General features: G+C 35.8%; 1 protein-coding gene across 5 annotated transcripts in view; it reads left to right on the plus strand.

Annotated features, from left to right (window-relative positions):
* The window catches only part of Cd36 (CD36 molecule), an 80190-nt gene that overhangs the window by 43360 nt on the left and 17225 nt on the right, over positions 1-19605 (plus strand). For all 5 annotated transcript variants that reach the window (XM_008828986.3, XM_008828984.2, XM_029561548.1 and 2 more), the window contains 4 exons: positions 1131-1345; positions 13977-14137; positions 18860-19007; positions 19416-19595. In XM_008828986.3, coding sequence (XP_008827208.1) covers positions 1226-1345; positions 13977-14137; positions 18860-19007; positions 19416-19595 — 609 coding nt within the window. In that variant the 5' untranslated portion in view covers positions 1131-1225. The remainder of the gene's footprint in view (positions 1-1130; positions 1346-13976; positions 14138-18859; positions 19008-19415; positions 19596-19605) is intronic.

Below are 19605 nucleotides of genomic sequence, written 5' to 3' on the forward strand. Positions count from 1 at the left end.
GCATTTTGAGGTGAAACACAGTTGTTTACAAGCTGCAAACCACATGCCAACTGCACTTCAAGAACAGGCCAAACTCCATCATAAAAATGGCCTGTAATCAAAGTAATCCAGTGAATGTGTCTTCAAATATTGATCATAAGTGGTAGTTTTATTAATTTGTTGCAGCAGTATCCACTCATTCCATAAATTGTTTTTTAATCAAATTTTTATGTAATAACCTCTATGTAATACTATAAGATGATATCATAAAGAAGACTGACTTGAAGTACATAGTACATAGGACATACTACCTTATTTTAATAGAATTGGCATGAATCCCTACATAGTAAATAGTATTACAATTGCATATGTTGAAGAATCTTTGAGAATGACAAAAACAGCCTTTTATGATGTATATATAATATATTCAAATTTTATCCCCAAATTATTAACTAACTAAATTAGAAACAAATACATTTCAGTCATGAACACCAAAGACTGGCAAATGGAATTTTCTTCATCACTTATATGGATATTAAAGAATCTCCTAGTATTGATTTTCTGAGAATTTGATTCCCTTATGCATTCTTGATTTGACAGGTAACTTACAAATTATATGAAGTATTGATTCTTTCTGAATCTCCCTAATTATTTCTTGCAAAACACCTAGCTTGCTGTTTGTTCAGGAATAAGGAATACTGCCCTTGCCATAATGGTTTATTAGAGAAGCTATCAACCAAGCCACATTCAGCCTGTTTCTGGCATGAATAGAGGGTTGTGGTTGGGTAGAGAAGCTAGGCAGGGCTGAAGATGCCAGGATGCATGCTCGACCGTGGTGAGGACATTGGGGAGTGAGAATATGCAACCAAGCTCTCCTTAGATAAGACTGTAGTGTCAATCACCCATGTGAAGAAACCTGAAAATGCAAGAATTTTGAAGAAACACTCTCACTCTCTCCTACACTGTTTCTGCCTCAAAAATTTAGGAGCAACAGGAGAGAAAAGGCCCTCAAAATTCAGTTTGATAAAACAAAACAAATAGTATGTGTTTATTGATAGCTGACAAAATAGTCTGTTTCTGTGGCATGTTTACTTTGTACTTTGATCTTTTTGAACTGATATTAAATCTTCTGTTTTATGATCTCTTTCTAGTGGTAGAACCAGGCCACACAGAAAACATTGTAATCATAACTGGGAGTTTGTGAGAAACAGGTGCAACACTTTGATTCATCTCCTGCACGAGAAAAATGGGCTGTGATCGGAATTGTGGCCTCATCGCGGGTGCTGTCATTGGTGCCGTCCTGGCTGTTTTTGGAGGTATTTTAATGCCTGTTGGAGACATGCTTATTCAGAAGACAATTAAAAAGGTACAAGTGCTCTAGATTCTATGTTCTGCCATTAGGTTTATCCTACCTTGTCTCTTTTGTTTGTTTTTTGTTTTATTTTAGCTGCTTATGTTTCATGATACATGGTAATTTTGTGCTTTGAATAGAAAGGTGATTATAAATCACTGCAATACCTCATAATGATCTATGTGTGAGATGTTACAGTATTGAACCTGAAGGCATTCTCACAATTATCATGTAAATTTGACATGAGTACCATGCTATTTTAAATATATCAAATTTGATAACACTTTGGCTATACTTTTGTAGTTTAGTAGAAATAATTGACTTTAAATATATTTGAAGAGTCGGGCATGGTGGCACACACCTGTAGTCCCAGCACTTGGGAGGCAGAGGCAGGAGGATCTCTGTGAATTCAAGCTCAGCCTGGTCTACATAGTGAATTCCAAGACAGCTGGGGCTACAGGGAGACCCTGCTTCAAAAAGATGTCCTTGAAGGCCTAATGTTCTTGCCTCTGCCTCCCAAGTGCTAGGATTCTGTGATCATATCCCACTGGCCTTATTTTTAGTGTGATCAAGTATCTGTGGATAAATCAGGTTTTTCTGGACGTTGAAGGAACTGGTGAGTTTTCTGATTTGAGCATTACATTAAGGGCCTATTTAGTAGTAATGTATTTGTAATGGTGACCAGTAGCATGGATTTTATAGAATGCATGTCAATATATATCAACAAATTGTCTGTAGTTTTAATTTAAATTAAAATGACTTAATAGATTTGCACAAAACTCTGGTTCATTCTAATTATCCTCACAGTCACTAGAAATTTTATAGCAAATGGTAGAATAAAGGGAAACTATCTGCTGTAGTCCTAAAGTCTAGTTGGAATATTCTTAGGGCTTCAGGAGTTTGGAAAGAGAGGTTACACAAGAAAAAATTCACTTAGGATTTCACAAGAAATAAAGCTACTCAGGACAAAGTGAAGTGAAAAGAGGGGACAACCGTGTACCTAAGGGTTTCTGCGCCGCACAGGGCCATCTGCTAATTTAACAAACAACTAATGACGGCCCAAAGCAGCATGTAAGCATACTGGCTTCAACTCTCAGACTGGTCTAGAGCCTAATAACTTGGTCAGAGGGTTAGTATGCACCACAGAAGAGACCAGAGAAATGACTGAATTTGCCACTGTGGTTTGGGCCCTGAAATTACGCTGAAATTTCTATCATTGCTTAAACCTTTATTCTCTTGTCCATTTGTCCAAGATTGGCAATCTGCTTTTCTAGAGATATAAGCAAATACCATTTTCACTCACTGGAGTATTGCTTTCGGACATTAATAAAGAATTAATTTCAAATCTAGTTATTCATGACTACATGTTACTACTTTCTGATTTTACTATCTTTAGTTGAAAATGCTAAAAATATTTAAACTGAAATACTCTCACTGAATCATTATAGCTGCCTGTAGAGTCTTTAAGATAATATCTATATTTGCATATTATATTTGCTCAATTCTCATACAGCCACCACTAATGAATTGAATGTCTTTGGCCTCAGGCACTTAAGGAAAATGTGGTATATTGTGTAACACATAGATGAAACACTGTGTTGTACATGCTATATAAAATGTCTAAAAATTATAAATCTTATTTAATTGAATGATCACAAGATCACATCTTCCCCAGAATTTCCCATTTTCTTGGTAGTGCTTTAGATGTAGTCTCATATAGAAAGGCATGGGAGGGTGAGGTGAGGCTTGCCTAACAGTGAGAGATTAAGAGCTATTACTCCAACCACTTCCTGCTTTGACTTTTGTGAGTCTTACCTGGAGCATCTGTTGTCTATGTTAACATACAGATCATAATTTGTCTTTTGTAATAGTCTTTGGAATAGAATGTCATAATCTCTCAGCTACAGAATTTAGACTATTTTTTGTACAGTATCATGATTAACAACTGAGTATTGATCAGTAATTTTTTACATTATGTAACAAAATTCATACTTATAACCCAAGAGCATTTGAAGAGCATAAATTAGACTCAATAGGCCTCTACAAATCAACAGTAATAGAGTGCATGGGCGTGGAGATGGGGAAGGGTTCTGAATATCATCAAAATAGATTGTATGATAGTCTCAAAGAATCAAGAAAAATATTTTTTGACAGGGTCTCCCTAGTCCTATCTCACCTGGAACTCACTATGTGGACCAGCCTGGCCTTGATCTCACAGAGCTGGGATTAAAGGCATGTGCCAACCATGCCTGGAATAAGAAAAAATATTTTTGATAATAATACATTGTGATTAAAAATTATTGATTATCAATTGTCTTGGGAGGCATGTGAGTGTTAAAATCCATTTAAAATTAAATCTTTAATATGTATCTATAAGCTTATAATGAGAAATCATGAAAGTTTTAGAGATCAAAGTATGATTTTTTTAGAACAGCTAATTGGGAGTAAAATGAAATTTTTCTCAGTCAGGAGATGTATAAAATAGAGTAAAAAAAGAATAATTTTAGAGTATTCATGAAAATTCAGGAAGATGTGGTTAAATTTAGCACTTGCTGTTAAAGCAGTATAGAATTTGGAAATCTCATAAAAGAATAGCATTAAAGGTGTCAAAGGACTAACAGCAGAGTAAAAGCTATGGAAGTGCAACTAAAAGCAAAGAGGAGGGAAAAAGGCCGAGTGTACGGCAGGAATACGAGAATAACAAGAAAGTGGATTGGGAAAGCATCATGGGGTGAGATGACAGAAGTTTTAACACAAGGCACATGAAAAGCTAATTGGTAATGTATTAAAAATAGTAATTGGTACACTGTTTTCAGTAAGTTATATTAATACCTGCATTTGGAGATTGGTTATCATCAAACGGGAAATGTTTAGTGGTATTAATAAGAAGTAACTTTCATTTATTCTTCACAAATTATGATGTGAAGGTATTTGATCCATTTTATCATCATAAGACCTTAAATTAACTTGCCATCTCAACTAACCAATAGGATGAAGGGTCAGGTTACAAACAGCGCATCTGAAGGTAGAATGGTTTAGTGATCACCGTGTACACTGTGATTGCACAATGGAGAGGGTTGGGAAGTAAGGAAACTAAATGCATCAAAAGAATAGGCTTGTGAGACATAAGTAAAGAGGGGAATTTTTAGTCTCCATTAGAAAGACCTTGGCATCACTGACACATTATATAACAAAAGGCCTAATGTGGTGAAGCCTTACAAAGACTGATGGGTGGGTAGATGCAGTAGAGTTTTAGCTAGAGGGACTAAGGCAGGAGAGAAGAGTAAACATAACACAAAAGAAGATGTTGAGCTGAGTAGCTGATGGAAATATATTCTGAAGAAGTGAAAGACACAAAGTTCTGTAGGCGACTTGATGTAAACATCAGTCTGGTTTCAAAGGCCAGAGCTCAGATAGATTTGATGATGCTGAGAGATTCCAGATAACACTAAACAAACATGCTACTTCTAGAGAGGTTGAAAGTCCAAAGAAAAGATCAGGATTTCCACAAGGATCAGTACATAGCTAGAGGCAAGAAGAAAGGAGCAGGAATAGAAAAGAAGTTGGTTTATAAGAAGAAAAAGAAACAAAAGACTATAATTTGTAGAAGTTAGTAGGAAAGCAAATATCAAAATAGAATGAAATGTTTTCCGGACTGATGAACATTAAGGAAATAATTGTTAGAGGCCTGGGGAGGTAGCTCAGTCAGTAAAGTGACTACCATACAGACGTGAGAACCTGGGTTTGACACTCAGAACCCTAAAAAGCTGGATCTAGTGGCTTGCAGGTATAATCCCAGTAATGAGGAGGGAGAGACTGATGAATCGGTTGGACTTGGTAGCTAGCCTAACCTAATCCATGAAGCCAAGGCTAGTAAGAGACTCTGTCTCCAAAAGGAATGTGGAGTAGAAGCTCCTTAAACATAATGCTCAAGATTGAACTGTGATTCCACATGCAATTGCATGGTGTTGCACTGTATACACACACAAACACACACACACACACACACACGCATGTACACACACACACCAAACAGAGAGAGGAAGAGGGAGGGAGGGAGGGGGAGAGAGAGAGAGAGAGAGAGAGAGAGAGAGAGAGATAATGATGTGAATATGGTCAGCAATAATTCTGAAACAAACAGGGCAGTAAATAGATGACTTTCCCTTTTTTGAAATGAATTATCTATATTAATCTTTTAAAAGATAATGGGCAGCATAGAATGAGAGTCAAAAATGAGGAAATACAAAACCAAGTAGGGGCTAGAATGGGTTACACAGGACTGCTAAACAATAGTTTATGCCATACACTGCTATGTGTCTTCACCCACATATTGAAGACCTGTCATCAGAATCTTTGCAAAGGACAGTGTCTGAGGTACATTCAAGGCTAAAGGTCACTTTATTCTCAGATTTTTATATAAATGTGCTTCCCATGTCAAATATAGTTGTTTAAATAAGCTAAGGGGCTGGTGCTCACCTTAGTTGCAGAATACATGGTTAACATGAGTGTGACCTGGTCTCCACTGTTAACACCAAAGTAAAAGGAAAGCTAAGTGTTTCTTTAATACAAGGTTCTTCCATTTTCAGTTTTCAGAACTATTTATAAAATGATGCTTGTAGGCTGGGAAGATGGTTCAGTGGGTAAAGTCACCAGCTACTAAGTTTGATGACCTGAATTCAATCCCCAGGACTCACATCATGGAAGGAGAAAAGTGACTTTTGCAAGTTGTTCCCTGACCTCCACACACACCATGGTACATGACATGTGTACATGTGCGCACACATGTATACACAAATAAGTAAAATATGAGAAAAATGATTCTGGGATGCATGTCTTTGGCATATAGTAAGATTCAAAACTCTGTTGTGTCTTACCTTGTACCAAGCAATATTCAGAGTGCTGCTGTTTTCCAAGAAGAAGTATTTGGAAACTGGTAAATTATTTTTATTTACCATTGAAATTAATTGGTTATTATTTTGTTTCATTTACTAATAGAAAATTCATAAAGTTATTGCTCACATATAGAAGTATCACTTTAAGCAAAAGTTAAGATGTTTTCTCATTTGCAAAGTATGGATGTATGTGCTACTATACTTTTCCATTTCAAAACATGACATCTTGACATTCTCATTTGCAACAGTCTGAATAGTCCAGAAATTTTTATTTAAAGTACATTTTATTTTTGCTGTTTAGTTCCATGGTATATTTCCAGAAACTCCAGTTTTTTTTTTTAATCAATGATAACTAATGTGCTTCTTACCAGTTATAACTAATATGCTTCCAGCTGGCCTGGAACTCACTATTTAGACTAGGCTAGCCTTGAACTCACAGAGATCTGCCTGCCTCTAAATTTACACTTTTTCATAGTATTTAAAAAACAAAACACCTTATATGCATGTATGAAATTCTCAATAAAGTTTTTGTAAAAGTTAAAAAATAATTCAAATGCGTCTTCAACATACAATACCAAAGACAATTTTGAATCTTTGAATAAATATTTAACAAGGAAAAAAAACACCATTAAAAATATCTGTAATAATAGCTGCTAGAGATGAAATAATTGCTTTTCTATGTAACGACAGGAAATGATAGTCAAATAAATTTAAAATGCATTGTACACACTACATATATTTCCATATCGCTATAATGTAATTTAAAAACAATGTTTTACAAATAGCAGGTAATCATACATGATTTTCTTCTCCTTTCTCAGTAAAAATAAATTCATGTAATTTACCTTTCAAGTCAAAGTAGAATCTCCCATTACAGGTTCTTCCATAAATCCTGAAAGGCTAACTTACAGATCTTTGACACAGATTAAATCCTGTCACCCAGAATACTTCACCACATTTTAGTATGAATTTTAATTGAGCAAAACCTAAGATGAAAACCATTTCTTACTTCATAGCATAACTTTCTCTAATACTAATTCATTCTCTAAATAATTCTCTTTAATTGTACAAACAAAATGTATACACATAAGAAATTTAGTAGCATATATTAACTGTATGTATGACTGCATCTCAGTATGCCCTTACCATGCATGTACATAGTGTACTTTGAGCATGTTCATACCACTGCCCTATTTTGAACCCTCACTCATTCCTCTTACCACCCAGTACTCATTTTACTTTCATATCATTTCAATTTTTTTTTCTTCTTTGGTGACCCAGTGAGTTTAATTAGGGTTATTTACATGAGATTGGAGGCTTCAGTGAGCACCATCCCCATCTGTGATTCAATGTTGATGGGCCCAGTCTCTGCAGGTCTTCAGATAGTCAGAGCTCCTATGGGCTCATGAATACAACAGCCATGCCACAACTGGAAGAGAGCATTTCACTGCATGCCACCCCTTTCTTCCAGGTCTTATATCTGTTCTGCCACTTCTTCTGTGCTGTTCCCTGGGTCTTAAAGGGAGTGACATAGATGTCTCTTTCAGGGCTGAGCACTCAACAGTCACATATTCTCAGCAATTTGACTAGTCATGAGTCTCAGTGGTAACCACTACTCACTAGAAAATACAAGCTTCTCTGAATGAAGCTGCCTGGAGCACTTCTCTATGGGCATCAACATAAATATGTAGAAGGAAATGTGAAAGACATATGTCTAGAAAAACAACAATAGTATCATTTCCACTAGGACCTGTGAACTCTGTAGCCATGGGTATTTGACCAGGTTGACAATACCAAGAATGAAGTTCTCCTCTATGGAGCAGGCAGCATATCTAATCAGAAAGTGGTTGGCTACTCCTATCACAGTCAAGCTACTTTTGGAAAAATTATACAGTTTAGAACCTGTTATGGGTAGATTATGATATTGGGTGAGAGGACAAAAGACATTTTAAGGGTGTTTTCCTTTTTAAGGAAGTATTTAATGGAGAAGGAATAACATAAAATGAATTAAGTAATATAAAAAGAAGTGCCACAGGATATTGCTGATTTGCTGCCACATGACTGTATTAAATAGTAAATACTATGTGCCAAGGGTTACAACAATGTGGGAAGTAATGATGTTATAATATTTACTCTAAACTGTGGAGAGTATTTCTACAATACTAATGACATTTATTGACTCTCTGCTGTTAGCCAACATTGTTCTAAACTCACACTTACTAGTCCTATAATTCATGAGGTAAAGATGAACCATATTAAGATGTCACCAGTCTACTTGTTTTGTCTCTAAAAATGCAAAGTTCATGTGGCTCAAATTATTAGCTTTATATTATAAAGAAACTGAGTTCCCATCAAATTACATTACCTGTCAATATTCACATTATTATTTATCTATTTATTCATTTAATATGTGCATTATGTTTTGCCTGCATGTAAGTGAGGGCACCACGTGCATGCAGTGCCATGGAGACCAGAAGGGAACATCAGATCTCCTCGAACTGGTGTTACAGACTGATGTCAGCCACCATGTGGGTGCTGGAATTCTTTTGCAGGAGCATCTAGTGCCCTCAAATGCTGAGCCATCTCTCTAGTCCCTGTCATATGGCTATTTAGTAAACATATTATGCATCAAATGTCTAGCATCTAGTTTCATAGTATACCACTTTATTCTTTGAAGAATGAATCCACTATACTTCCTTAGGGTGGGTTGAAAGAGAAATATAACACATAGATTTAAATATCTTATTATGGTTCAGTTAGTACTTTATAAGGTTATTGACAAGTGAGACTTTAAAAAAATTGTTAGTTCTTCACCTACTCCAATAAAGGAAGATCCACCAAATTTTGCAGTTACTTAACTGAGTATTCTTTAATGTAGCAGCAATAATCAAATGAGTATTTGTTCATATAGAAGATATTACAATCCCAAACATGTATTTTCAAGTTAATGTGGAAGAAAAGGAGTTTCAAGATCAATGGCTTCCAACTCAGCTGGAGACCATGCCATGTAAGAGCCACTGGTTGGAAGTCAGCCATTCCTTGGGTTAAGACTGTCTGCATGTTTGGTGTCTGGAGAAAATATTGATTTATATGAGCCAAGGGAGAGGATCTTAAATTATATATTTTTCATTGAACTTATCACCTTTATACTTTAAATCTCATACAATATTTGCAAAATAGGGTAGGTGTACCGACTTAAAGCCAGCCTTTTTAAAATTCATATAAAAATGCACATGATCTTTTGCTCTTTTTAAAATTATAGGAACTTGTAACATTTAATCTTAGCATTCAAGAAATGACTATATAATCCACATGCATATACTAGTGTTAGCATCAGAAGAATTGTAGTCTTATATTTTTCTCTTTGTCATTAAAGAAATCACAGTATCACTGGAAGGACAGAAAACTAGCAAAGTGACCCAGTGTCTTCATTATGTGCCATAGAGTAGTCATGTAACATGGAATCACATTTCTGTTCTACTTAGACCCATTTCCTACTTTTAAAAATTTGATTTTTCTGACTCTTTTTTAAATAGCCTCATTATTGCATTTATATATTTTATTGATTTTTTTGTATTTCATTCAGAACATCCCAAACAATCTTATTAATCTTTATACCTGAATACTAAATGGCATCCCAAATGTCACCCTTCCATAGCCCCCCTCCCCCACTGTAGCCCATCCTGTTACTGTCCACTGTGTTGTCGGCTCCCCTAGCCGTTCCCCAGGACAAGTCCACCCAATGAATCTAGTCAGCCTATCTAGAGGCCCTTGTTTTAGGAAGATCAGCTCTTCCTCATCTAGTGGCAATGATTCCTTTAGATAATTTTGGGGTCTGCTGTCCATTTTCCCTGTTCTATGCTGGGTTACTGTCTGAGAGTTTCTTGGGCCACCCTAGCCAACAACTCAAAGGAAGGTATCTCCTGTTTGGCATAGGCTTACAGTTGATATTTCAAGGAATTCATTTCAACTTTTCCATTAAAAAGTATCTCCAACAACAAATAAGGCAAAATTATGAATAACTTTTAGGAAAAGTACATCATATCCTGGCAATATCTGTAGGGATGTAGATGCACTTCCGCTGAAGTCAGCAGGGCCTTTTTTCTTGACAGAAACCCTTTCTGATTCCATAAAATTTCACTGACTTCTTTAAATTAAGTCCTGAAATAAAACATGTTCTTTGAGAGACACAAGTTAAATAATAGGAATTAAGTTAGGCCCTAAGATTCTTGTGATTACCACAGGAAGAGTATGCTCAATCATTTTTGCCACTTTGTCCTAGCATTGGACTAGTTACTTTGAAATAAACATTTTGGGAGCAAATGAGAGTACCAGACTGGCAGAACTAACATTCTTGGATGTTTAACAGACATACTTTGAGGCCTATAATAATTTGGTCAGAGGGACATAAAGGACACTTTTTGCTCCTTGCCCTCCTAGGTTGACTAGTTCCAGGGGACTATGAGCATCTCTCAAAATGTCCTATAATGGTGGTGGGTCACCTGCCCTCTTGATCAAGGAGGCCAAGGAGACCCCACCAGATGGACTTGAACCGGTGTCCAGCCTACAAAGAGGAGGGTCAACATAGAGGAATCGTTTCTTCCATGCTGCCAAGTGAAGCCAGCCATGGCCTCGAGCAGGACTTTTGACTTATCTTCACATAGGCAGAACTGGTAAAAGAAAAGAGCCAGTGGCTCTTCCCAAGTCCATGTGACCCCTGAGGAACAGATCCTTAAAGGACCTTAAGAATAAAAATAAATTGGTTTTATCTGGGCCAACTGTATGGCCTTAAACACCTCAAAGGAAAGTACAACCTAAGATTAAAGGGGGCCAATAAAATTTCTTAAGAGTCCATATACATAGCTAAAGGCTACATAACAAGCAACAATGCCAGATAGGAGATACCTTCTTTTGAGTTGTTGGCCAGGGTGACCAAGGGGACTCCCAGATAGTAACCCAGCATAGAACTGGGAAAATGAACAGCAGACCCCAAACTTATCTAAAGGAATATTGACAACTGATTGCTGCTAGATGAGGAACAGCTGACCCTCCTAAAACAAAGACCTCTAGATAGGCTGACTAGATTCACCAGAAGGGCAAGTAGTGGGGAATGGCTGGGGTGCCGACAACACAGCAGACAGTAGCAGGGATATCGGAGTATAAAGGCTGTAGTAGGAGGAGGGAGACTATGGGAGGGTGCCATCTGGGAAGTGGATGTATAGTTATAAGATAGTTTGGGATGTTCTGTGTGATACACACACACACACACACACACACACACACACACAAATCAACAAATTTAAAAAATATATTTGAGGAGTAAGCATCGAAATTTATGTCATGCTAATTAGTAGAGGTGATAAACATTGCCACTGAAATCTACCCGATGACTTTATAGACATACACAGGAGCCAAGGATACAAGTGCAACCGATTATGACTAGTAATAATAAGATACATACAGATTAGAGATGCATGTGCCAACATCTCAGTGTTAGTAGTAAAAACAATGAGTCTTTCTGCAAGGAAAAATATATTCTAAAATGAGAAGGAGATCTTTTTCAAAGGTTAAAAACTCATTTAATTTTATGTCTTACAGGGCTTATACTGAGTTCAATATTGTATAACTGTATTAATTCAACTGTGAACCTAGAAACTTGTAGCCACTTGTGAAAGAGATGTACTCTTGCTCTGGAGTGCATTACTGAATATGTTAAAGCTGTAGTGAAAAGCTTCTTCTAATCATGTAGTTATTAAAATTTTAAAAAGATGATTAAAAATAATAATTCTTCAAAGCATAAAAATTTTCTCCTTAATCATTAGTAGATGTGAAAAAACATTACCACTGAAATCTATCTGATGACTTTATATCAGATATATAGAGATTAGAAATACATGTGAAAACATCTTAATGTCAATTGCATTAAAAATGAATTTTGCTGTATGAAACTATGTATTTTAATAATGAAATGGAGATCTTTTTAAAAGATTAAACCCTCATTTAATTTTATGTCTTACAGGATTTGTAGAGTACAATATTGTATAACTGTAATAATTCAACTGTAAACCTAAAAATTTACAGCCAATTTTGAAAGAGATGCATCTTAGCTCAGGAAATTGTTATTGAATATGTCAATGCTGTTATAATGAAATGCTTCTTCTAAGTATGTGGTTATTAAATAAATAATTAAAAAAGAAAATTTCAATGACACTTTCATGTGAAAAGGAATAGAGATCTGAATATCACATGAGCTGCTCCTGTTCTAGTGTGCATGTTACAGCTGCACAGGATTTTGCAATAACATCCTAACTGAATGCCCAGTATTTCTCTAAGGACTTCCATTATTCTCAGCTTAAGCAATGCAGTATCATGGAGATATGAAACGACCTCCGCCAACTAAGTGCAAAGGATGACAGGATGGGGAATGGGTGATGGGGAAACCAGTAACAATATGATGTAAAAGAAAATTTGCATAAGGGTCAGAATTGAAGATTTTCATTATGATTGTGCTGCTATTTGCCTAGGCTACACTTGAACCATCCACCTGCTTTCCAAAAGCCCCAGTATGCTCTACAAAAATGAGAATGTTTGCTTTTCTTTCCTGAACCCATCATTCTGTGAAATGATGCTTCCTGATGAAGAATTTAAAAAAGGTCATGTTTTTCCCTGTACTCGTGAATTTCTTTGGGTTCATATTCTATGAAGTTTTCTTCCTCTTCTTGCACATTGTTGAATGTGGGCATTCTTCCCAAAGTACTTAACTGGAACTTCTACCAGCTACAAACTCTCGTTTGTTTGCACTAGTTACTATGGCTTTATAGACTTCCTGTTCAGAGAAGGAAAGCCCTGGAAAGAAAATGGACTGGCATCTGTGGTAACTCCTTCACCTTGCAGAAATGGACCCTGAGGGATTTAGTGACTAGTGACTTTCCACTTGGTCCTAAAGGTCGTATACAAGAGACAAGTTTGTAATATAAGGCATTTCAGTTCTGTTTACTATAGTATCTACTTGTCTGTTTTCAGTAAAACAGGCATCCATGATTTTTAATGCCACACACACACACACACACGCACGCATGCACGCACACACACACACACACACACACACACACACACACACACAAGACAGCAGGACAGCTTCCTTATTTTGTCAATGACAAATTAAGCAGTTGTAATTTGGGGAGACATGTATTCATGGGTTGCTCCAAACTTATTAAGATATAGAGGGTTCATGAACAGGATACCAAACTGAAAATTTCATACTTATTTCTTTCATCCATAAGCATTTATGGTCATTATTTAATAAGATTTGAGGTGTAATTTATTGAATTGCCTAGCTTTGGAAGAAAGTTTTGAAAAAAAGCTTTCAGTACTACCAGAATTTTCTGCTTTGCTTCATCAATATGCATACTCAAGGGCAGAATCAACTGGTAAACAAAAATTTTGTGGCATCTTGGATAAAATATGCTTAATTTCCTGTGTTACTAAGGTTGGAATCATCATAGGTTGACTCTAATGCTTGCTTTAAAAGCAACAAGCATACTACATGCTGATTCTCTTCATACAAGGTTAACCAACGAGGACTGTGTACATTGATAACATTTCTGCTTCAAGTATATACCAAAGTTACAATGGTTCTCATAGGTAAGACACTTTAATTTGCTCTATTCTAAGTGACAATACAATTAACAGGCTCCTAGTAGTACCTATATTTGCTATCAAACAATAACCCAAAGTTCTTTTCTCTACCATAGGAAGTTGTCCTTGAAGAAGGTACAATTGCTTTTAAAAACTGGGTTAAAACAGGCACAGAAGTTTACAGACAGTTTTGGATCTTTGATGTGCAAAATCCACAGGAAGTGGCAGTGAACAGCAGCAACATCAAGGTTAAACAAAGAGGTCCTTACACATACAGGTGAGTTCCGAAAGTCAGTTGTGCAATTACTCTGTTCTCAGGCAGGCCTGTACCTGACAAGTTCCATTGTACTGCAATGTACTTATTTTCTTGCTAAGAATTTTCCTTGAAGTGTTTTTCCCTACCTGAATAGGATCTTAATTCAAAGATTTAGTAAGTGAAATGATACATATGCATACATATATATACACACATTCCAAAATTATGAAATATTTTGTAGAAAAATATATAGATTTTTATCGACCTACCAGCATCGAGTAACTCCCCTATTGAAGAACTTACAGGTGTTTTGCTTGGCACTTCTGTCCTGTTCTCAACTCTTCAGTAGGAATGCTGAGCAGGGGAGGACTTCTTTGCATATTTCACATCTCAAAATGAAATATGTATCTCACATCATTGATGGTCAAGGTGTGACTCCTGGGCCAGAAGCAAGAGCATCACCAGGAGGCTTGACAGAAATGCTAAACCTTTCAACCACCACACCAAGTTGGTCAGAGACTTTACCTGTGATCTTGAATCCATGTGTGTAATTCACATGCACACTCAGTTTTGAAAGATATAGAGCTAAAATGATTGTACATAAAAACAATACCTGCTAAGTCCTGGTATTCAAACTAATTTTAATGTCATCTAGGTGTTTAGGTTTACCTAGGAATTTCAACCTTATATTTTCTCATTTACCAAAACCATACTACACATCTTATATTACATCCCTCATAGTTTAATGAATTTCTTTGTTTTGTTCTGTATTTTTTTTGACAGGGTCTACCTTGTCCCAGCCAGCTTGGAAGTCATTAGGTGGACAAGGCTGGGCTCTATGTCACAGAAATCAGCTTGCCTCTGCCTCCAGAGTGTTGGGATTAAAGGCGGGCAACACTACATTCCGAAAAGTTTAATATACTTCTAAATAGAATCTCGCACTATTAGATCTGGGGGACATAATGAGTCAGAACTTTTCATTTTCTAAGGAAGAAAAAGCTGACATCAGCAACTAGGAAGACACTTGTTTATATTCACAAAGCATCTGGATTGGTAATTCATATTTGGGCATACGTTTTCCTCTATTTTAATTGTAGACTTACGTCTTTTCAAATATCAGAGTAGTAAAAGGTGCCGAAAGCATTCTATCCTGACCAAAAAATAGTAGTAGCTTTGTTTTCATATAGAAACAGAGTTGTCTTATGATGAAATTCTGAATTTTCTCTCAAGGAGACCTTGTGTTAAATGACCAGTTTATATCGCAGATTTTTTTCTGTCTTTTATTACTTTATAATCCATAGGTGCAGTTCTTATCTGTTTTAAACATTTTATGATTTCATACTTTTCCATGCTCTCCAAAGCATATTTCTAGACTGATATCCAACACATGATTTATGAACTAGGATGCTTTAAAAGTCTGCTACTTAATAACCATATTTGTAACTATTCAGTCTGTCAAAAAAAAAATGGCTATCCTTACTGCAAGGAGCGCTTAACTTGGAGAATTTTTTTTCATGGTTTTGTTTCTTATTATCAATAACGTGTGAATATATTGTTTTCAAGGAGTGCAATCACTAAGATAAATATCTATGTAAATCTGTAATTCATATGAGATGCAAAAAACAGAGTCTAACCATTCATGCTTTAAAAAGTATAATCTCATATGATCTTACTGCGGTTGTATCCACACACAAAAGACCCATGCAGACTCAATCAGACAAAACCCAGCATAGAACTGGGGAAATGGACAGTAGGCCCCAACATTAGATAAAGAACTATTGGCAAATGATTACACAAAACTTCAATAAAATCTACAAAAAACTATAATCTGATTGAAATCACCAAGTGTGAGGAAGGGAGAATTGTTATTAGAATCTTAGCACTTTTCATGTTTTCTGAAGAGTTTTTTGTTTGTTTCATTCTTTTTATTGTTCTTTTGGTTTTATTCTTTCATTTTGGGGTAAAGATCTTCATTTTATGAATTTGGGGGATCGGGAGAAATGTAAATGCAGCAGTATTGTCTCATCTCGTTATACTCTCATAGATGCTTGTCTATATGAATTTGTTCCTGTAGCTTCTTTCTGTAAAAGACTTATTTCTGGAAAAGACAAAAGGGGATGAGCTATAGCCATCTGCTTTGCTTAGATAAGTTACAGGAGAGCTTGAGAAGTGTAGGATTTAGAGGCAAACTTTATAAACAATAAAGTCCTCTCTGTATAACAATTTCAAACTGATGCCTGATGAAGTATAGATTATCTTGTCCAATGACATCTCCAAACTGGAGTTTCTTTACCTTGCCTACATGCCCTAAGAAAAGAGGGAAAAAATGTTTGCTTTTTTGTAAAAAGTTACTGTTTTGAGGATATTCTGTGTGTTATTTTCAAGCATGGCCACGATCAGTCACACTCTGAATCCATTTAAAATTGAGACAGCAGAAAAGTGTTGCTCCTTAAAAAAACCTTCTGGGATAATTTAGCTGATGACTGCTAAAATTATGTTTGTTGACAAGGTTAGAGGCACTCAAAGAATAAAATTAACTGTCTTAAGATCCTACTTATTATCTCAACCCTCAGCAACTCTCTTAGAGATGTGATCCCTTAAGCATTCTCTCAGATTCAGAAAAAAAAAACAAAAAACAAAAAACATTAAAATTTATTTTTGCTGTGGCAGGAATACTAAGAAAACAGTCTTGAGTCAAACGAGGGAAAGCTTCTTCTCTTGACTTTATTAACTGATGCTTCCCAAAATTTTAAATTTTTTATTTAAAAAAATGGAGAGAAATAAAAAAAACTTAAAAAAAAAAAGACAGCTTTCAGCTTTTGCTCTTAGTGAGTGCCCTCTACTGGCAACATTTTGCAAGTACAACTTACAGAAAATTTGGATCAAAATTAGTTTTGTTTCTCCTATCAGGGTTTCTGAAATTACTAGAGATATATTGAAATGTTAATAATTTGTATTTCAATTTTAAAATAATTATTTTAGACAAATGGCATAGCTAGAGCACTTGAGTTCCTAGAGTGCTTTTTCAGATATTTTTAGATTCTTCAATTATCTATTTTACTCAGAAGAGAATAAATAATAATTCTTTGCTGAAAGTACATTAAAATGGTGTTCCAGTTTTTATGAAGGCCACTTTTTGAAATAATTTGGCCATTAACAAATCTATTCATATCCTCATAAGAGCCACGTGTGGTGGCCTATGTTTGTAACTACAGTGCTTGGGCTGTAAGAGGAGATAAAATTTGAGACCTGCCTGGCCTACATAGTTAAAGCCACCTTGTGCTATATAACAAGACCCTTTCTCAACAAAAAAAAATGCACCAAAAAGAAGAAATATACTGAAATACTGAAAATTCACTTTGTACTTGGGAACCAATAATCTCTACCCTGTAGGAAATTTGTGCTATTTAGGGTTAAAAAATGTGTTTCTTACAAAAAAACAAAACAAAAAAAAATGTGTTTCTTGGGCTAGAGAGATGTCTCAGTGGCTAAGGGCACTCACTGACTACCCTTCCAGAGGACCAGGTTTCTGGTCCTGGCACCCGCATGTGGGTTAACTATCATCCTTAACTGCAGTTCCAGAGGATTTGATGCCCTCTTCTAGATTCCATGGACTTGGCATAACATGGGTGCACTTACATACATGAAGGCAGTGTACTCATACACAAAAAGTAAAAATTGTAAATGAAAAATTTCAGTGTGTTTCTTACCTAAACGTCTCAAGCTCTTTCAGTCTTCCCTTAGTTATCGTTCGGCTCATGTACCAGATGCTCAAGTACAGACAGTGTGATTAGCCATATCCACCTTATTTCATTTCAATTCATACCTTGTACTTAGAAATTTTTTTTCTGCATAATAAGCACTTGTACCACATTCTTGAAAGGTTTTAGTACTTTGTATCTTAAAGATGTGAAAATCAAGCTATTATAACTAACAATTCAATAGGTATAATGGAGAAAGTTGAACTGCAGCCTTTAAACAGGAAATTATGCTTAATCTCTAGTTCTCACTGTACTTTAAATAAAAGGGAATGCTGGATATACTATGCACTTTAAGAGCTTTATTCCTGGTCTTTTAAAGACAGGGTCTCCCTGTAACCCCAGTTGACTTGTAACTCTCAATGTTAATTAGGCCTGCCTCGGCCTCTCAAGCGCTAGACTAAAGGCATGTGTCAATGCCCAGTTTAGTTTTTCTCTCTATATATAAATTCCTCGGCATTCCCTTACTTCATCTGCCTGTCATCTTCAGTATAAAGACTGTCATTGCATGAATAGCACTTTTCTGTATGAAATCTCACTTGTTTCAGCAACCTTTCCCAGCACACATTTTGTGCTCACTCTATAGTCAAATTACAGTTAAAAATATGAATTTCACGAACTACATCATCTTCATTATTTTGCACTTGTTTCTTTCTGCCCTTCCTAAGTACACTTCCATTTACTTAAACCACTCCATGAAACTGTTACCCAAATGAATCTTGACCCTACCTGCACTATGATCAGCCCAACGAAATACTTATTTTAACACACCTCGTCCTGTTATTCAAACTCCTTGTTCCAAAGTTTAGATCCCCTTCTGATTACAGGGCTAGAGACATTGCAATAACTAAGTCATCATTGTAACTTTGTGGTCTTAGCATAATTTCAGACATGTTTTGTATTCAAGTAGTGTTTGTTGACTGAATGAAGACATTTGATACCTAATGGTCACATGAGCCATTAATTCCTTTTTTGATTTCTTCAGAGTTCGTTATCTAGCTAAGGAGAATATAACTCAAGACCCTGAGGACAACACAGTCTCTTTTGTACAGCCCAAAGGAGCCATCTTTGAGCCTTCACTGTCAGTTGGAACAGAGAATGACACCTTCACGGTTCTGAATCTGGCTGTAGCAGTGAGTAGACAGAGCATCTGGTCTTTAAAACCCTTCAGAGCCAATTAACCTCATAACAGCAGAGCCCACCATAATTTATCTCATTATATTTAGTATTTAATTTTGTTATTTTGCCATTTTAAAATGACATAATCGTGATAATCAATTGCCCTAGTAGATTCCTTAAAATGTATCCTTAAAAAAATATGGCTCAATTTGGAATATCTTTGTGTGATAGGAAATGAGGAAGAGAAATGTTATCATTTAAGGATTAAGAAAATGGCAACAAACTATATTTTTAGTCTAGACAGAATTTAGCAAATAATAAAAATTCAGTTTAAATTGTTTTATTAAATTCAATTTTTGTATTTAATCCATTTATAACAAATATCATGTATTAATATCTTAAATAATAATCTTTCTTTCTAGGCTGCACCACATATCTACCAAAATTCATTTGTCCAAGTTGTCCTCAATTCCCTTATCAAAAAGTCCAAATCGTCTATGTTCCAAACTAGAACTTTGAAGGAACTGCTGTGGGGCTATAAGGACCCCTTCTTAAGCTTGGTTCCATATCCTATTTCTACAACAGTTGGTGTGTTTTATCCTGTAAGTAACA

This window comes from Nannospalax galili, unplaced genomic scaffold (assembly GCF_000622305.1).
Source record: "Nannospalax galili isolate Female #2095 unplaced genomic scaffold, S.galili_v1.0 scaffold973, whole genome shotgun sequence".
NCBI classification, from domain to species: domain Eukaryota; kingdom Metazoa; phylum Chordata; class Mammalia; order Rodentia; family Spalacidae; genus Nannospalax; species Nannospalax galili.